Source organism: Apodemus sylvaticus, chromosome 13, assembly GCF_947179515.1.
Source record: "Apodemus sylvaticus chromosome 13, mApoSyl1.1, whole genome shotgun sequence".
NCBI classification, from domain to species: domain Eukaryota; kingdom Metazoa; phylum Chordata; class Mammalia; order Rodentia; family Muridae; genus Apodemus; species Apodemus sylvaticus.
This window is the reverse complement of record NC_067484.1, coordinates 39,915,774-39,927,949: the sequence shown is the minus strand read 5'-3', so window position 1 is coordinate 39,927,949 and position 12,176 is coordinate 39,915,774. Positions and strand designations below refer to the sequence as shown.

At 45.8% G+C, this 12,176-nt stretch overlaps 1 protein-coding gene across 2 annotated transcripts in view; it reads left to right on the top strand.

Moving 5' to 3' along the window:
• The first annotated feature begins 5,958 nt into the window (after nucleotides 1-5,958).
• Slc12a2 (solute carrier family 12 member 2) overlaps nucleotides 5,959-12,176 on the top strand; it is a 73,012-nt gene continuing 66,794 nt past the window's right edge. The window contains exon 1 of one of the 2 annotated variants that reach the window (XM_052155267.1): nucleotides 5,959-6,780. In XM_052155267.1, the coding sequence (XP_052011227.1) occupies nucleotides 6,052-6,780 (729 nt within the window). In that variant the 5' untranslated portion in view covers nucleotides 5,959-6,051. The remainder of the gene's footprint in view (nucleotides 6,781-12,176) is intronic. The other variant, XM_052155266.1, reaches the window with a different exon arrangement.

Below are 12,176 nucleotides of genomic sequence, written 5' to 3'. Positions count from 1 at the left end.
GTCATTAGGAAAATGCAAATCAAAACAACCCTGAGATTTCACCTTACACCAGTCAGAATGGCTAAGGTTAAAAATTCAGGAGACAGCAGGTGTTGGCAAGGATATGGAGAAAGAGGAACACTCCTCCACTGCTGGTGGGGTTGCACAACCACTCTGGAAATCAGTCTCGGTGGTTCCTCAGAAAACTCCGTCACTTCCGGAGGATCCTGCTATACCACTCCTGGGCATATACCCAGAAGATTCCCCAGCATGTAATAAGGATACATGTTCCACTATGTTCATAGCAGCCCTATTTATAATAGCCAGAAGCTGGAAAGAACCCAGATATCCCTCAACAGAGGAATGGATACAAAAAATGTGGTATATATACACAATGGAGTACACTATTCAGCCATTAGAAACAATGAATTCATGAAATTCTTAGACAAACGGATGGAGCTGGAGAACATCATACTAAGTGAGGTAACCCAGACTCAAGAAATCAATCATGATATACACTCACTAATAAGTGGATATTAGCCTAGAAAATTGGAATACCCAAAATATAATCTACACATCAAATGAGGTACAAGAAGAATGGAGGAGTGGCCCCTGGTTCTGGAAAGACTCAGTGTAGCAGTATAGGGCAAAACCAGAACAGGGAAGTGGGAAGGGGTGGATGGGAGAACAGGGGGAGAGAAGGGGGTTTATGTGACTTTTGGGGAGTGGGGGGGGTTCAGAAAAGGGGAAATCATTTGAAATGTAAATAAAAAATATATCGAATAAAAACATTTTTTAAAGGTTCCACATGAAGCCAGGTGATGGCTCATGCTTGTAACCCTAGCACTTAGGAGGCAGAGGCAGAAGAATTGCTGCAACTTTGAGGACAACCTGTCTTATCCAGTGAGTTCTAGGCCAGCCTGGGCCATGGCAAAACCTGGCATCAAAACCATTGAAAGGTTCAATGTGGTTCTGTACTTTTATTCTAGTTCTGCAGAGTAAAGCTCCTAGCCAGCATTTATGGCTCCATTTAGAGTATAGTGTTCTGGTTTCCTTTCTTCGGCTTTGATAAGTAAGACATTCTTACCAAAAGCAATTTAAGGAGGAAAGGTGCACTTGATTTACATTTCCAGATCACAATCCATAGAGAGAAGGAACTCAAGGCTGGACCCCCAAAGCAGGACTGCTTGCTATTCACATAGCATCGTCTCCCAAGTGGGAGGGAAACTATAGCCAAAAGAAGTCCTACAGGAGCCACTGAAGATGCTGCTAGGTAGCTGACTCCCGGGGCTCACGCTCAGCTAAGCTTTCTTTTCCAGCCGAGGACTACCCACCTCAGGATGTTACTGCTTACAGTGGGCTGGGCACCCCTACAACACTTAGGCATCCAGGCAACGCCCCACAGACGTGCCTATAGGCTAATCTGATCTGGGCAGTTCTTCACATTAGGTTCCTTCCTCCCAGGTGACTCTAGGTTGTAGCAAGTTGACAACAAAAGTAACCAGACGCTTATCATTTGTGATGTGAGAAGTGTGGTAGAACAACAGAAGAACTATCTAGCTCCCTATCTGAGCACATTTGGTACAAACTGCTAAGTTTGTTGAGAGTACATCGTGAAGGGCTGGGCTATTGGCAGAAGGTGGATAAAAGGACAGGTAGTGCAAGGGGTCTCCTCTATGGCCCTGGAGATGAGTCCGTTTTTATGAGGCTGGTACCTGGCTGACTGGAAGGTCACATGACTGACAGTTACCTAAAAGAGACCTCCTGACAGCTTTTCTGCTTGTTTCATGAGTGCGGTTTGATTCTTTCTCCTGGAAATACACCGACTTCCACGTCCATTCCCCTGGCCAATGCTCAACGCTGTTACATAATTCAGTATACTCAGCTCACTTTGGTCCTGCTTCAGAATGGCTTCGACTGGTGTTCTTCTCATAGTTTAGGTCCTCCCCTTTCTGTCTTTAGTCATTGAGTTTTGGAATTACTCATTTTCCTAACTTAAGTTTATCACATATGACATAGGGGTAAGGCTGCTCTATTCTTCATAGTATTGTGCGATTAAGACTGTGATGTAAAGAGTTTAGCCCAGTGTCCCAGACATAGATCTTTCTAAAGTGGTCGCTACTGATGTTTTCAGCCTGGAGTAGACTGATGGAATCTTGAAACCCGTTGTTCATGCTTCCCTTCCAGTATGCTAAAGAGGCATGTGCCCTTCTATATCCCCTGGGTGTGTATATATGTATATATACACACACACACACACACACATATATATATATATAAACACGGGCATGTTGTCCTCTACTCTGACCGTCTCTCATCCTTGTAATAAGACATCAAGGTCACTGGGCCAAGTTCATTCCAGGAAGGTTTTAGTCCACACTGTGTCCCTCGCTTGAAATGCTCTGTGAGCCAGTTTATTTCTAGATGTGTTTCAGATGTCTATGGAAACGTCACTCCCTTCCAAGTGTGGTTTCTCTATTTTGTATTCTCTCTTAGAACTTCAGTTTGCAACCGTAACCTTCTCCAGGTGATTCTTCACTGTTCCTATATGTGTTTTTGATGTCTCTAAGCTCCTGCTGTTTATCTCATCCAAACCTACTCCCTTCCCTCTCTTCTTACTTTAGAAACTCCACTATTGTGTCCCAAAGATTTGGGTATGTTGTGCCTTCATTTTCATTAAATTCTAAAAAGTCTCTGATTTCTTTCTTTATTTCTTCTTTGGCCAAGGTGTCATTGAGTAGAGTATTGTTCAGCCTCCATGTGTATGTGGGCTTTCTGTTGTTTTTGTTGCTATTGAAAACCACTCTTACACCATAGTGATCTGATAGGAGGCATGGGATTAGTTCGATCTTCTTGTATTTGTTGAGGTCTTTCTTGTGACCAATTATATGGTCGATTTTGGAGAAGGTACCATGAGGTGCTGAGAAAAAGGTATATTCTTTTACTTTAGGGTGAAATGTTCTATAAATATCCGTCAAATCCAATTGGTCTAAAGCTTCAATTAGTTTTACTGTGTCCCTGTTTAGTTTCTGTTTTCCTGATCAGTCCATTGAGGAGAGTGGAGTGTTGAAGTCCCCCACAATTATTGTGTTAGGTGCAATGTGTGCTTTGAGCTTTAGTAAAGTTTCTTTTACGAATGAGGGTGCCCTTGCATTTGGAGCATAGATGTTCAGAATTGAAAGTTCTTCTTGGTGGATTTTCCTTACACAATGGAGTACTATTCAGCCATTAGAAACAATGAATTCATGAAATTCTTAGGCAAATGGATGGAGCTGGAGAACATCATACTAAGTGAGGTAACCCAGACTCAAAAGATGAATCATGGTATGCACTCACTGATAAGTGGATATTAACCTAGAAACCTGGAATACCCAAAACATAATCCACACATCAAATGAGGTACAAGAAGAATGGATGAGTGACCCCTTGTTCTGGAAAGACTCAGTGAAGCAGTATAGGGCAAAATCAGAACAGGGAAGTGGGAAGGTGTGGGTGGGAGGACAGGGGGAGGGAAGGGGGCTGATGGGAGTTTCGGGGAGTGGGGGTCCAGAAAAGGGGAAATCATTTGAAATGTAAATAAATATATCAATAAATTAAAAAAAAAAGAAACTCCACTATTTTTCAGTTGCCCAGGTCAAGGCCCATGGGTTCTTGCTCTGCAATATCAGCCGCAGATGCTACTCTTTCCCATCCATTCACCGACCCCACTTTCTACTACTAACCACCGTGGCCAAAGCCACGCTGTCCACTGGGGGCCTGTTCTAATACACCTTTACAGTTGTTCTTTGTCTCTGCCACTTCTTTGCCTACAGAACAGTTACATGGGTCCTCTATGTTGGTTAACTAGAGGGACAAATGGGTTGTTTGGTAACATTGAGGGATCACTGTAAAACTCAAACTTACACTGTTTACACCATATATGGGTTCTACCGCTTAGCCTATTTCTCCTAGGCAACAAAATGGCAACATTGTATACTGAGGAAGCCTGAGCATTACATTCAAGGTAAAAGCCAGAGTATATCCTACAGCAAGAGACTTGACATATCTCCCACATCCTCAAACTCTGACTTGGTGGCCCTTGATTCTTTCCATCTCTTGAGAAGCTCCAGTCCAAATGCCTTGGATACAACTCCATGCCAGGCCTGCTCCCACTAAGGTGCTTTGGTGCTTCTGTTTTCTCTTAGAATAGATCCTTCAAAAATACTTGCATAATACACTTTCTCACTCAACCATCACCTCAGTGATATCATCCTAAGGAAGGCTTACCATTCCAATCTCACACAACCCCACCCCTGTCCCTTAGCATCTGCTTCTGATAGACAGGCTATCTATCTGTTTAGCTTATCGATTCTCAGGACACCCATGAGATGGATTTAACTATATCCTAAGGACACAGGGAGCTCATAGCAGGTGTTTCGACATTTGTTAGGTAAATTAATGCTGAATTCTAACAGCTACACATTAGCTTCAGCCTGAAAGACACAATACAGAGCTGGTACTAACACAGCAGTTCCCTGGTAGAAAAGTAAACAGCTTTGAGGAACACATGCTTTTTTTTTTTTTTTAACCTGGCTTCTTCTGATTTTCCGTTAATATTAGAAAAGTTCAAGGGGGGAGGGACAGCGAGGGGGATGGTAGAAGACCTTGTTGTTTGACCCAAGAGCTGTTCTTTTCCATGTTATCATCTTTAAAATACAGAAAATACAGCTGATAAATTATTAAGATCACAGGGGTGGGGGGTGGGGGTGGGGGAGCCGGCACTGGCTGCTTTTTTCCCCCAACACCTTTTCGTTTCTGCAAAAACAGGCTCTTTGATGTTGCTTAAAGTATTCAACAACAACTATAACAAAATGGGTGTTTATTCCAACTATTCTTTAAATAGAGTAAACACAGGCATAACAGGGAATGACCGAGGAAACTACTTGTGGTCACCCACTTTCACTTAGGTCTTTGGGGAGATTGATAAAGGGGAATACTGATATTAAGTTGGAAAACAGGTGGTCCTCTATTTCCAGCGAAAATATGCCTGCAGAGCAGGAGTGGCTTTTTTTGTTTTTGTTTTTTGTTAAAAGCCAAGGAATTCTTCAGTACCGCAGCGAAATGGAAAACTAGTCATTGTATCACTGGCTGCTACTGTTACTGTATTCGGGTGCTAACACCGAAGTTAAAAATGTCATCAAACCTCGAAATGAAGTTCCCTCCTCACCTTCCAACACCAGCTTTTAAAAATAAAGGTGTCACCCAAGTGTTGACACACCCACCGCATCGCGGGCTAGAATTACTCTTTGGTTATGCAAATTTAAAACGCAGGCAAGAAGCTCTATAGCAGGGCGCCCTGTCGGGGTGCGCGTCGGGCTTGCCGGGAGCGCGCGTGGCCCGCGCCTCCGGAAGCGCGCGCAGGCCCAACAGGAAAGCCCCCAGCATCACCCGCAGCCAGGGCGCCGCGGGCCTGGGTACCACGCGCCCTAAGGGAAACCGCCCACAGGCCCGGCAGCATCTCGCGAGATCTCGCCGGCTCGCCCCAAGTACTGCGAGTTTAGAACTTAAAAAAAAAAAATAGAGAAAAGAAAAAAGAAAAAGCGAGAGGCGTCCATAGAGTCGGTGCAGCTGGGGGTGCATCAGCGGCGGCCCGGCCCAGAGCCCGGCGGGCGGGAGGACTGAGGGAGGACGCGGAGCGTGCGGTGGCGGCGGAAGGGGCGGCGGCGCGCAGGTCGGCGCGGAGGCGCGTGCGGCCGCGCCTGCTCGGTGCGGTGCGGAGGCCGGCGCTCTCCAGGGTCGGGCGCGCGAGGCTGGCCGGCGCAGGGCTCGGGGCGGGCTGAGGGGCGGGCTGAGCGGCCCCGCCTCCCGCGTGCTGCACCGAGCGCCGCGGCCCCGCCGCGCCTTTAAACCGCGGGGCCGGCCGCGCTCGCGGGCACTCGGCGGCTGACGGCGAGCGTGTCGCGGGTGTGTGTAGCGGCGCTGTGACTCTCTTTCCACCCCGGCTCCTTAGCGGGAGCGCCGGCCAGGGACCCGAGCCGCGCTGTACGCAGCGTCCACCCGCCGGCTCCGCAGGTCCCCGAGCGTCAGGCAGCGATGGAGCCCGGGCCCGCGGCGCCCTCGTCTGGCGCCCCGCGGCCCGCCCGGGATGGGGACGCGCCGCTGACTGCCGCTGGGGTGGACCTGCCCGGCACGGCCGTGCCCTCCGGTCGTGAGGATGCTACGGCTGGCAGCCAGGCCGGCGGCGGGGTGCGCGGAGATGGAACCGCAGCGGCGGGCGATGGGCTGGGCAGACCTCTGGGGCCCACCCCCAGCCAGAGCCGCTTCCAGGTGGACCCGGTTTCCGAGAACGCCGGGCGGGCCGCGGCTGCTGCTGCTGCGGCGGCGGCTGCGGCTGCGGCCGGGGCGGCGGGCAAGGAGACCCCCGCGGCCGGGAAAGCCGGCGGTGAGAGTGGCGTGGCCAAAGGCAGCGAGGAAGCCAAGGGCCGCTTCCGCGTGAACTTCGTGGACCCGGCTGCCTCCTCGTCGGCGGACGACAGCCTGTCGGATGCAGCGGGGGTCGGTGGCGAAGGGCCCAACGTGAGCTTCCAGAACGGCGGGGACACGGTGCTGAGCGAGGGCAGCAGCCTGCACTCGGGGGGTGGCAGTGGACACCACCAGCAGTACTACTATGACACCCACACCAACACCTACTACCTGCGCACCTTCGGCCACAACACCATGGACGCGGTGCCCAGGATCGACCACTACCGGCACACGGCCGCGCAGCTGGGCGAGAAGCTGCTCCGGCCCAGCCTGGCAGAGCTCCACGATGAGCTGGAAAAGGTGAGCTTCCAGCTTCCCAGACCTTCCTCCCTCCCCATGCCCTGGCGTGTGCTGGTTTCAGGATGCAGCCACTGACTCTCCCTTGGTGAGGTGGCAGCGCAAGACCCAAGGAACGACTCGCTGGCATCTCTGGATTCAGCTGTCAAGTGTGGAATTGCAGCGGAATGTAACTTAATCCTTCAAAAGTTTGCAGCGGGTTAGGCTGGTTACGTGATACAGCAGAGGCGGCACTTAGCGGCCTCTCCCAATCAGTTATATATCTTGTGTACACTGTCTCTTTCACCCAGTCTTGACGATGTGCCACCTCGCTGGGTTACACATGTTAGGGACCAGAGAAGGGAGTGTGGGAGAGGTTTAGAAAAGGCTCTCTTGAGACAGGGTGGAGAGAACCTACTACCATCTGGGTTCTTTTTTAGATTGTAGTGTATGGTTATGTATATCCATTAGAGGTCCTGAGTGGAAAGGTTGGTGTTTGAAGGAAAGCCTTAATAGCATGTATTTGTAGTCTATTAATTATTAAAGCTCAGTTTTTGCAATCTTAAATATGCAGAGGGCTGTGGAAATCTTTTTCCTTTTTATTCTTTTTCAAGACAGGATCTCCCTATGCACCACTGGCTGTCCTAGAGCTTGCTAAATAGACCAGGCTGGGAACTGAGATCCATCAGTATCTGCTTCCCAGCACTGGGCTTAAAGGTGTGTGCCTCCAGACCTGGAGAGTATAGACAACGTCTCAAATCTTGGGAAAAGTTGTGCCCGATAATGGCATGATCCTTTTGTTTTTGTCTGTAAACTTGGTGCAGAGAGGGCTGTATGGGGGCGGGGGTGGTAGAGAGATGTCTCAGAAGAGCACTTGTTGCTCTTGGAGGGAAGCAGCGGGCTTTCTGTTCTCAGCGCTTACAAGGAGGCTCACAACCATCTGGAACTCCACTGCTGGGGAGATCAATGCCTTCTGACCTTGACAGGCACCAAGCATGCATATGGGTAACATCCTGGGGGAATGCAGGCAAAACATTCATACACATAAAATAAATCTTTAAAAGAGGGCTGTATTGAAAACATACAAAACAAAACTGATAGTGGTAAATCTTTAGAGAAAAAAAGAAAATTCGGGAATTTTATTTTTCCCCCCTCAAGGATGTCTGGAGAAATAGTCTGGGGCCCTTGCAAATAGAAAACCATTCTCAGGCACTCTTATTGACTTTACTGTATTTTTTTTTTTTTTTTTTTTATGGTCTCATAAGGCTTTTATTTCCTCCGGGTTCAGATAATTATTTGAAGATAACATTGATGCTTTTGAGATCTGATTAATATTTAACTTTTATGAGTTGAATTACTTGACATCTGAGGCAGATGCCAAGCAAGTCCATAATGGAATTCTGTGACTTCAGAGTTGGTACCACAGGTTGAAATGATCCCTGTGAAGAAGTTTCTGTGATCGGATTCGACTGATGTTCATGTGTCACGAGACTGCATTTGTCTCTGTGTTTGACAAAGTAATAGTCTTGAAGTAAATGAGTAGGCCCCAGCCCTCAAAGGCTTATGGAGTGTATAAAAGATTGACATCATGTAGCCTTAGATAATACTACCATTCTGTTGTTGTATTTTGTCATATCAGAAGCTAATCACTTTCTGGATCATTTATTCATACATAGTTTTTCATATCCATTCTTTTCTTTCTTATCCTAAGTCTTTATAGGCTCACGTAGTAATGGAGTTGATAAATGATATTGGAGCATTTTAGCATTCAGAGTTTCTATACAATATGTTTCAGATTTACTTCAGTAAAGTCAAAGTTAGCAGTATACCTATAAGTTGTAGAATTTAAGTAAAAAGGTATCATGTCAAAAACTTCTGAAAGTTTTTGCTATTTTACATTTTGTCAGTAACAGTGCACTTCAAATCTTGGTGGTTTTGTTCAGTTTTGAACATCTGAAAAATAGACACATTATTAGTTATTTCGTAGTTGAAAAAGTCACCCAAGTCCTCAAACCCAGCTCTCTCAGTTTTCTAGGATTATCTATGGTGAAGATTAAGGAAAATATGCAGTGGAAATAATGGTCCATGGCCATGCTGAGTGCGTAGAATGTATATTATTGCCAAATGTGGTTCTTATTTTGGTTTCCTTAACATTGGCTCCTCAAAGTACAAGGCTAAACTCTTAAGACTTCAATTTTAGATTCTCTTCATTACCTCATTAGATGGATACAGTTTATAAAATGCTCAATGCAGAGTTCTGGCTGTCATGAAGCCTTCAGCCTTTCCTTTTCACAGCTCGCGCTAGATGGTTAGGCGCTGCCTACGGGCGTACCCCCGGCCTCTACACAGATTCTGCGTAGCAACCAGAAGGTGTTGGTGTTAGCTAACTCATAAGCAAATATTGAAGATAATCGCAGCGATGGGTTAAATACCTGTCATGTTAAGTAGCACAAAAGCACTGCTCAGTGTTGTGGAAGGGTGCGCTGCTGCGGAAGTCGGTCCATGTAGATTGACCGACACTTTTCTAATGCTTTAGCCCTTAGTGAATAGTGATATTTAGAATTTGTTTGATTGTCCTGTCTATACTCCAGTGGCTGAGTGCTTTCATATCAGTGAGCTAAGTAACAGGTGCAAAGAGGTATGGAAAACCACTGGAAGTAAAAGGCAGATGCTCTACAAACTTGTTAGGAACAAGGGCTAGTTCTCTTTTGTAACTGGCCTTTAAACTCTTTCCCCTAATATCTGAAGGGGGGTGGGAGGGGTAGGAGATGGGAGGTGGGACATGTAAAATCTTTGCTGTATTACCTAGCCATTCTAGGAAGAAGAGCTGATGGCTTCCCAGTTAGGAGCTGTTGACTGGGGAAGGGGTGACTGTTGTAATTGTGAGATGATGGATGACAGTAGCAAGTCGGATACCATGCCTGCACACAGAGACACACAACAAATAATAGTTATTTATATAACAAATAAATGCATCAAAAGGAAATATCAGGTTATAATGGACCAAAGTTTTAAATGGGCTTTGGGAAGGAGATAGGTGTGGTTTTGTGGCTGAGACCTGAAAGATAAGTTGATGGTGGATCAACATTCCAGAACAAAGACTGTATTTATAAAGGTAGTGAGGACTGTGCTCTGTTCAGTGGCCAGTTTATTGTACTGTAAATGTAGTGGGATGCTGTTCAACGGTTCTGTGCATGATCTATTTTATTTGAACATCTTTATTAGCCAGAGAAAGGATTCTAAGGTGTGGCTGCAAATGCAATCTTCAATTGAAATCTAGTTGTATTCTTTGTAAGACACCTACGAGTCATGGAGTGTGTCAGAAAGTAAGAGTGTGTGTCTGTGTGTGTGTGTCTCGGTATGTGTGTGAGACTGAATGAGTTACCTTAGTTATGAAACATTGTGTTACTAAAGGAACAGAAAGTGTGGTCCAGGATTATTGGGCCTGGAGATCATCTAAAGTTGTGTTGGGGACTTCTAGCAGCCTAGGAGGACAGAAAAGAGGTGTTTTTTTTTTTTTTTTATTCCATATATTTTTTATTTACATTTCAAATGATTTCCCCTTTTCAGCCCTCCCCCCCTACTCCCCAAAAGTCACATAAGCCCCCTTCCCTCCCCCTGTTCTCCCGTCCACCCCTTCCCACTTCCCAGTTCTGGTTTTGCCCTATACTGCTACACTGAGTCTTTCCAGAACCAGGGTCCACTCCTCTGTTCTTGTACCTCATTTGATGTGTGGATTATGTTTGGGGTATTCCAATTTTCTAGGTTAATATCCACTTATCATACCATGATTGATCTTTTGAGACTGGGTTACCTCACTTAGGATGATGTTCTCCAACTCCATCCATTTGTCTAAGAATTTCATGAATTTATTGTTTCTAATGGCTGAATAGTACTCCATTGTGTATTTATACCACATTTTTTGCATCCATTCTTCCGTGGAGGGATATCTGGGTTCTTTCCAGCTTTTGGCTATTATAAATAGGGCTGCTATGAACATAGTGGAGCACGTATCCGTATTACATGCTGGGGAATCCTCTGGGCATATGCCCAGGAGTGGTATAGCAGGGTCCTCCGGAAGTGAGATGCCCAGTTTTCTGAGGAACCGCCAGACTGATTTCCAGAGTGGTTGTACCAGTTTGCAACCCCACCAGCAGTGGAGGAGTGTTCTCTTTCTCCACACCCTCTCCAACACCTGCTGTCTCCTGAATTTTTAATCTTAGCCATTCTGACTGGTGTAAGGTGAAATCTCAGGGTTGTTTTGATTTGCATTTCCCTAATGACTAATGAAGTTGAGCATTTTTTAAGATGCTTCTCAGCCATCCGAAGTTCTTCAGGTGAAAATTCTTTGTTTAGCTCTGTACCCCATTTTTAAATAGGGTTATTTGGTTTTCTGGGGTCTAACTTCTTGAGTTCTTTGTATATATTGGATATTAGCCCTCTATCTGATGTAGGGTTGGTGAAGATCTTTTCCCAATTTGTTGGTTGCCAATTTGTCCTTTTGATGGTGTCCTTTGCCTTACAGAAACATTGTAATTTTATGAGGTCCCATTTGTCAATTCTTGATCTTAGAGCATAAACTATTGGTGTTCTGTTCAGGAACTTTCCCTCTGTACCGATGTCCTCAAGGGTCTTCCCCAGAAAAGAGTTTTAAAGAAGGCAGACACTATGCAAGGTGTGGTGGCACATGCCTGTAGCCCTAGGAGGCTGAAGTAGAAGCACCTTTGGTACAGGCAAGTCATGGCTGTTTAGATGGTTCCAGGCCAGACCGAGTTAATAGTGCAACTCTCTGATAAGGGTAGAAACTCTAAAAATTGATGCCTGGAATTGACATTTTTTTTTCTAGAAAAAGGAATTGCTGTGCCTCCCTCTACATCCCCAATCAAAGTAGCAATTTCTTCTATCGGAAGAAATAGAAAGTAGAGAGTACCAGAAAAGTATCAATGACTTTTATGCTTGTGATTGTGAGTATAATTATCAAGCATGAGGTGGTAAACAGTCTGTTGCTGCTGGATTTAAAGCATCATCATCATCATCATCATCAATGGCTGTATTTGGTAGTTACAGTTAGGACCACTGTGCTGAAACATTTTCAGGTTTGCAGGTATATGTCAACTTCAGGTGTGCTGTTCATCAGAAACCTTTTACTTTGACTGACCAAGGGTTAGGCTCACAGATCAGGCTGTAAGCTAGCTGATCACTGAGTCCCAGCTTTGATTACAAGCATGGGGCTAGCACATCCAGCCTTTTTACTCTACTAAACCATCTCTTCACCCCACCTCTCCTCTTCCAGTGGAGATATATTTTGTAATATCACCTTTGCAGTTCTTAGACCAAAGCTTAGAATCCTTTTGGAGATGTTATGTTACCAAATCATTAAATGCCACCTCATTTTGTCTTTTTCATTGATAAAAGGGGAA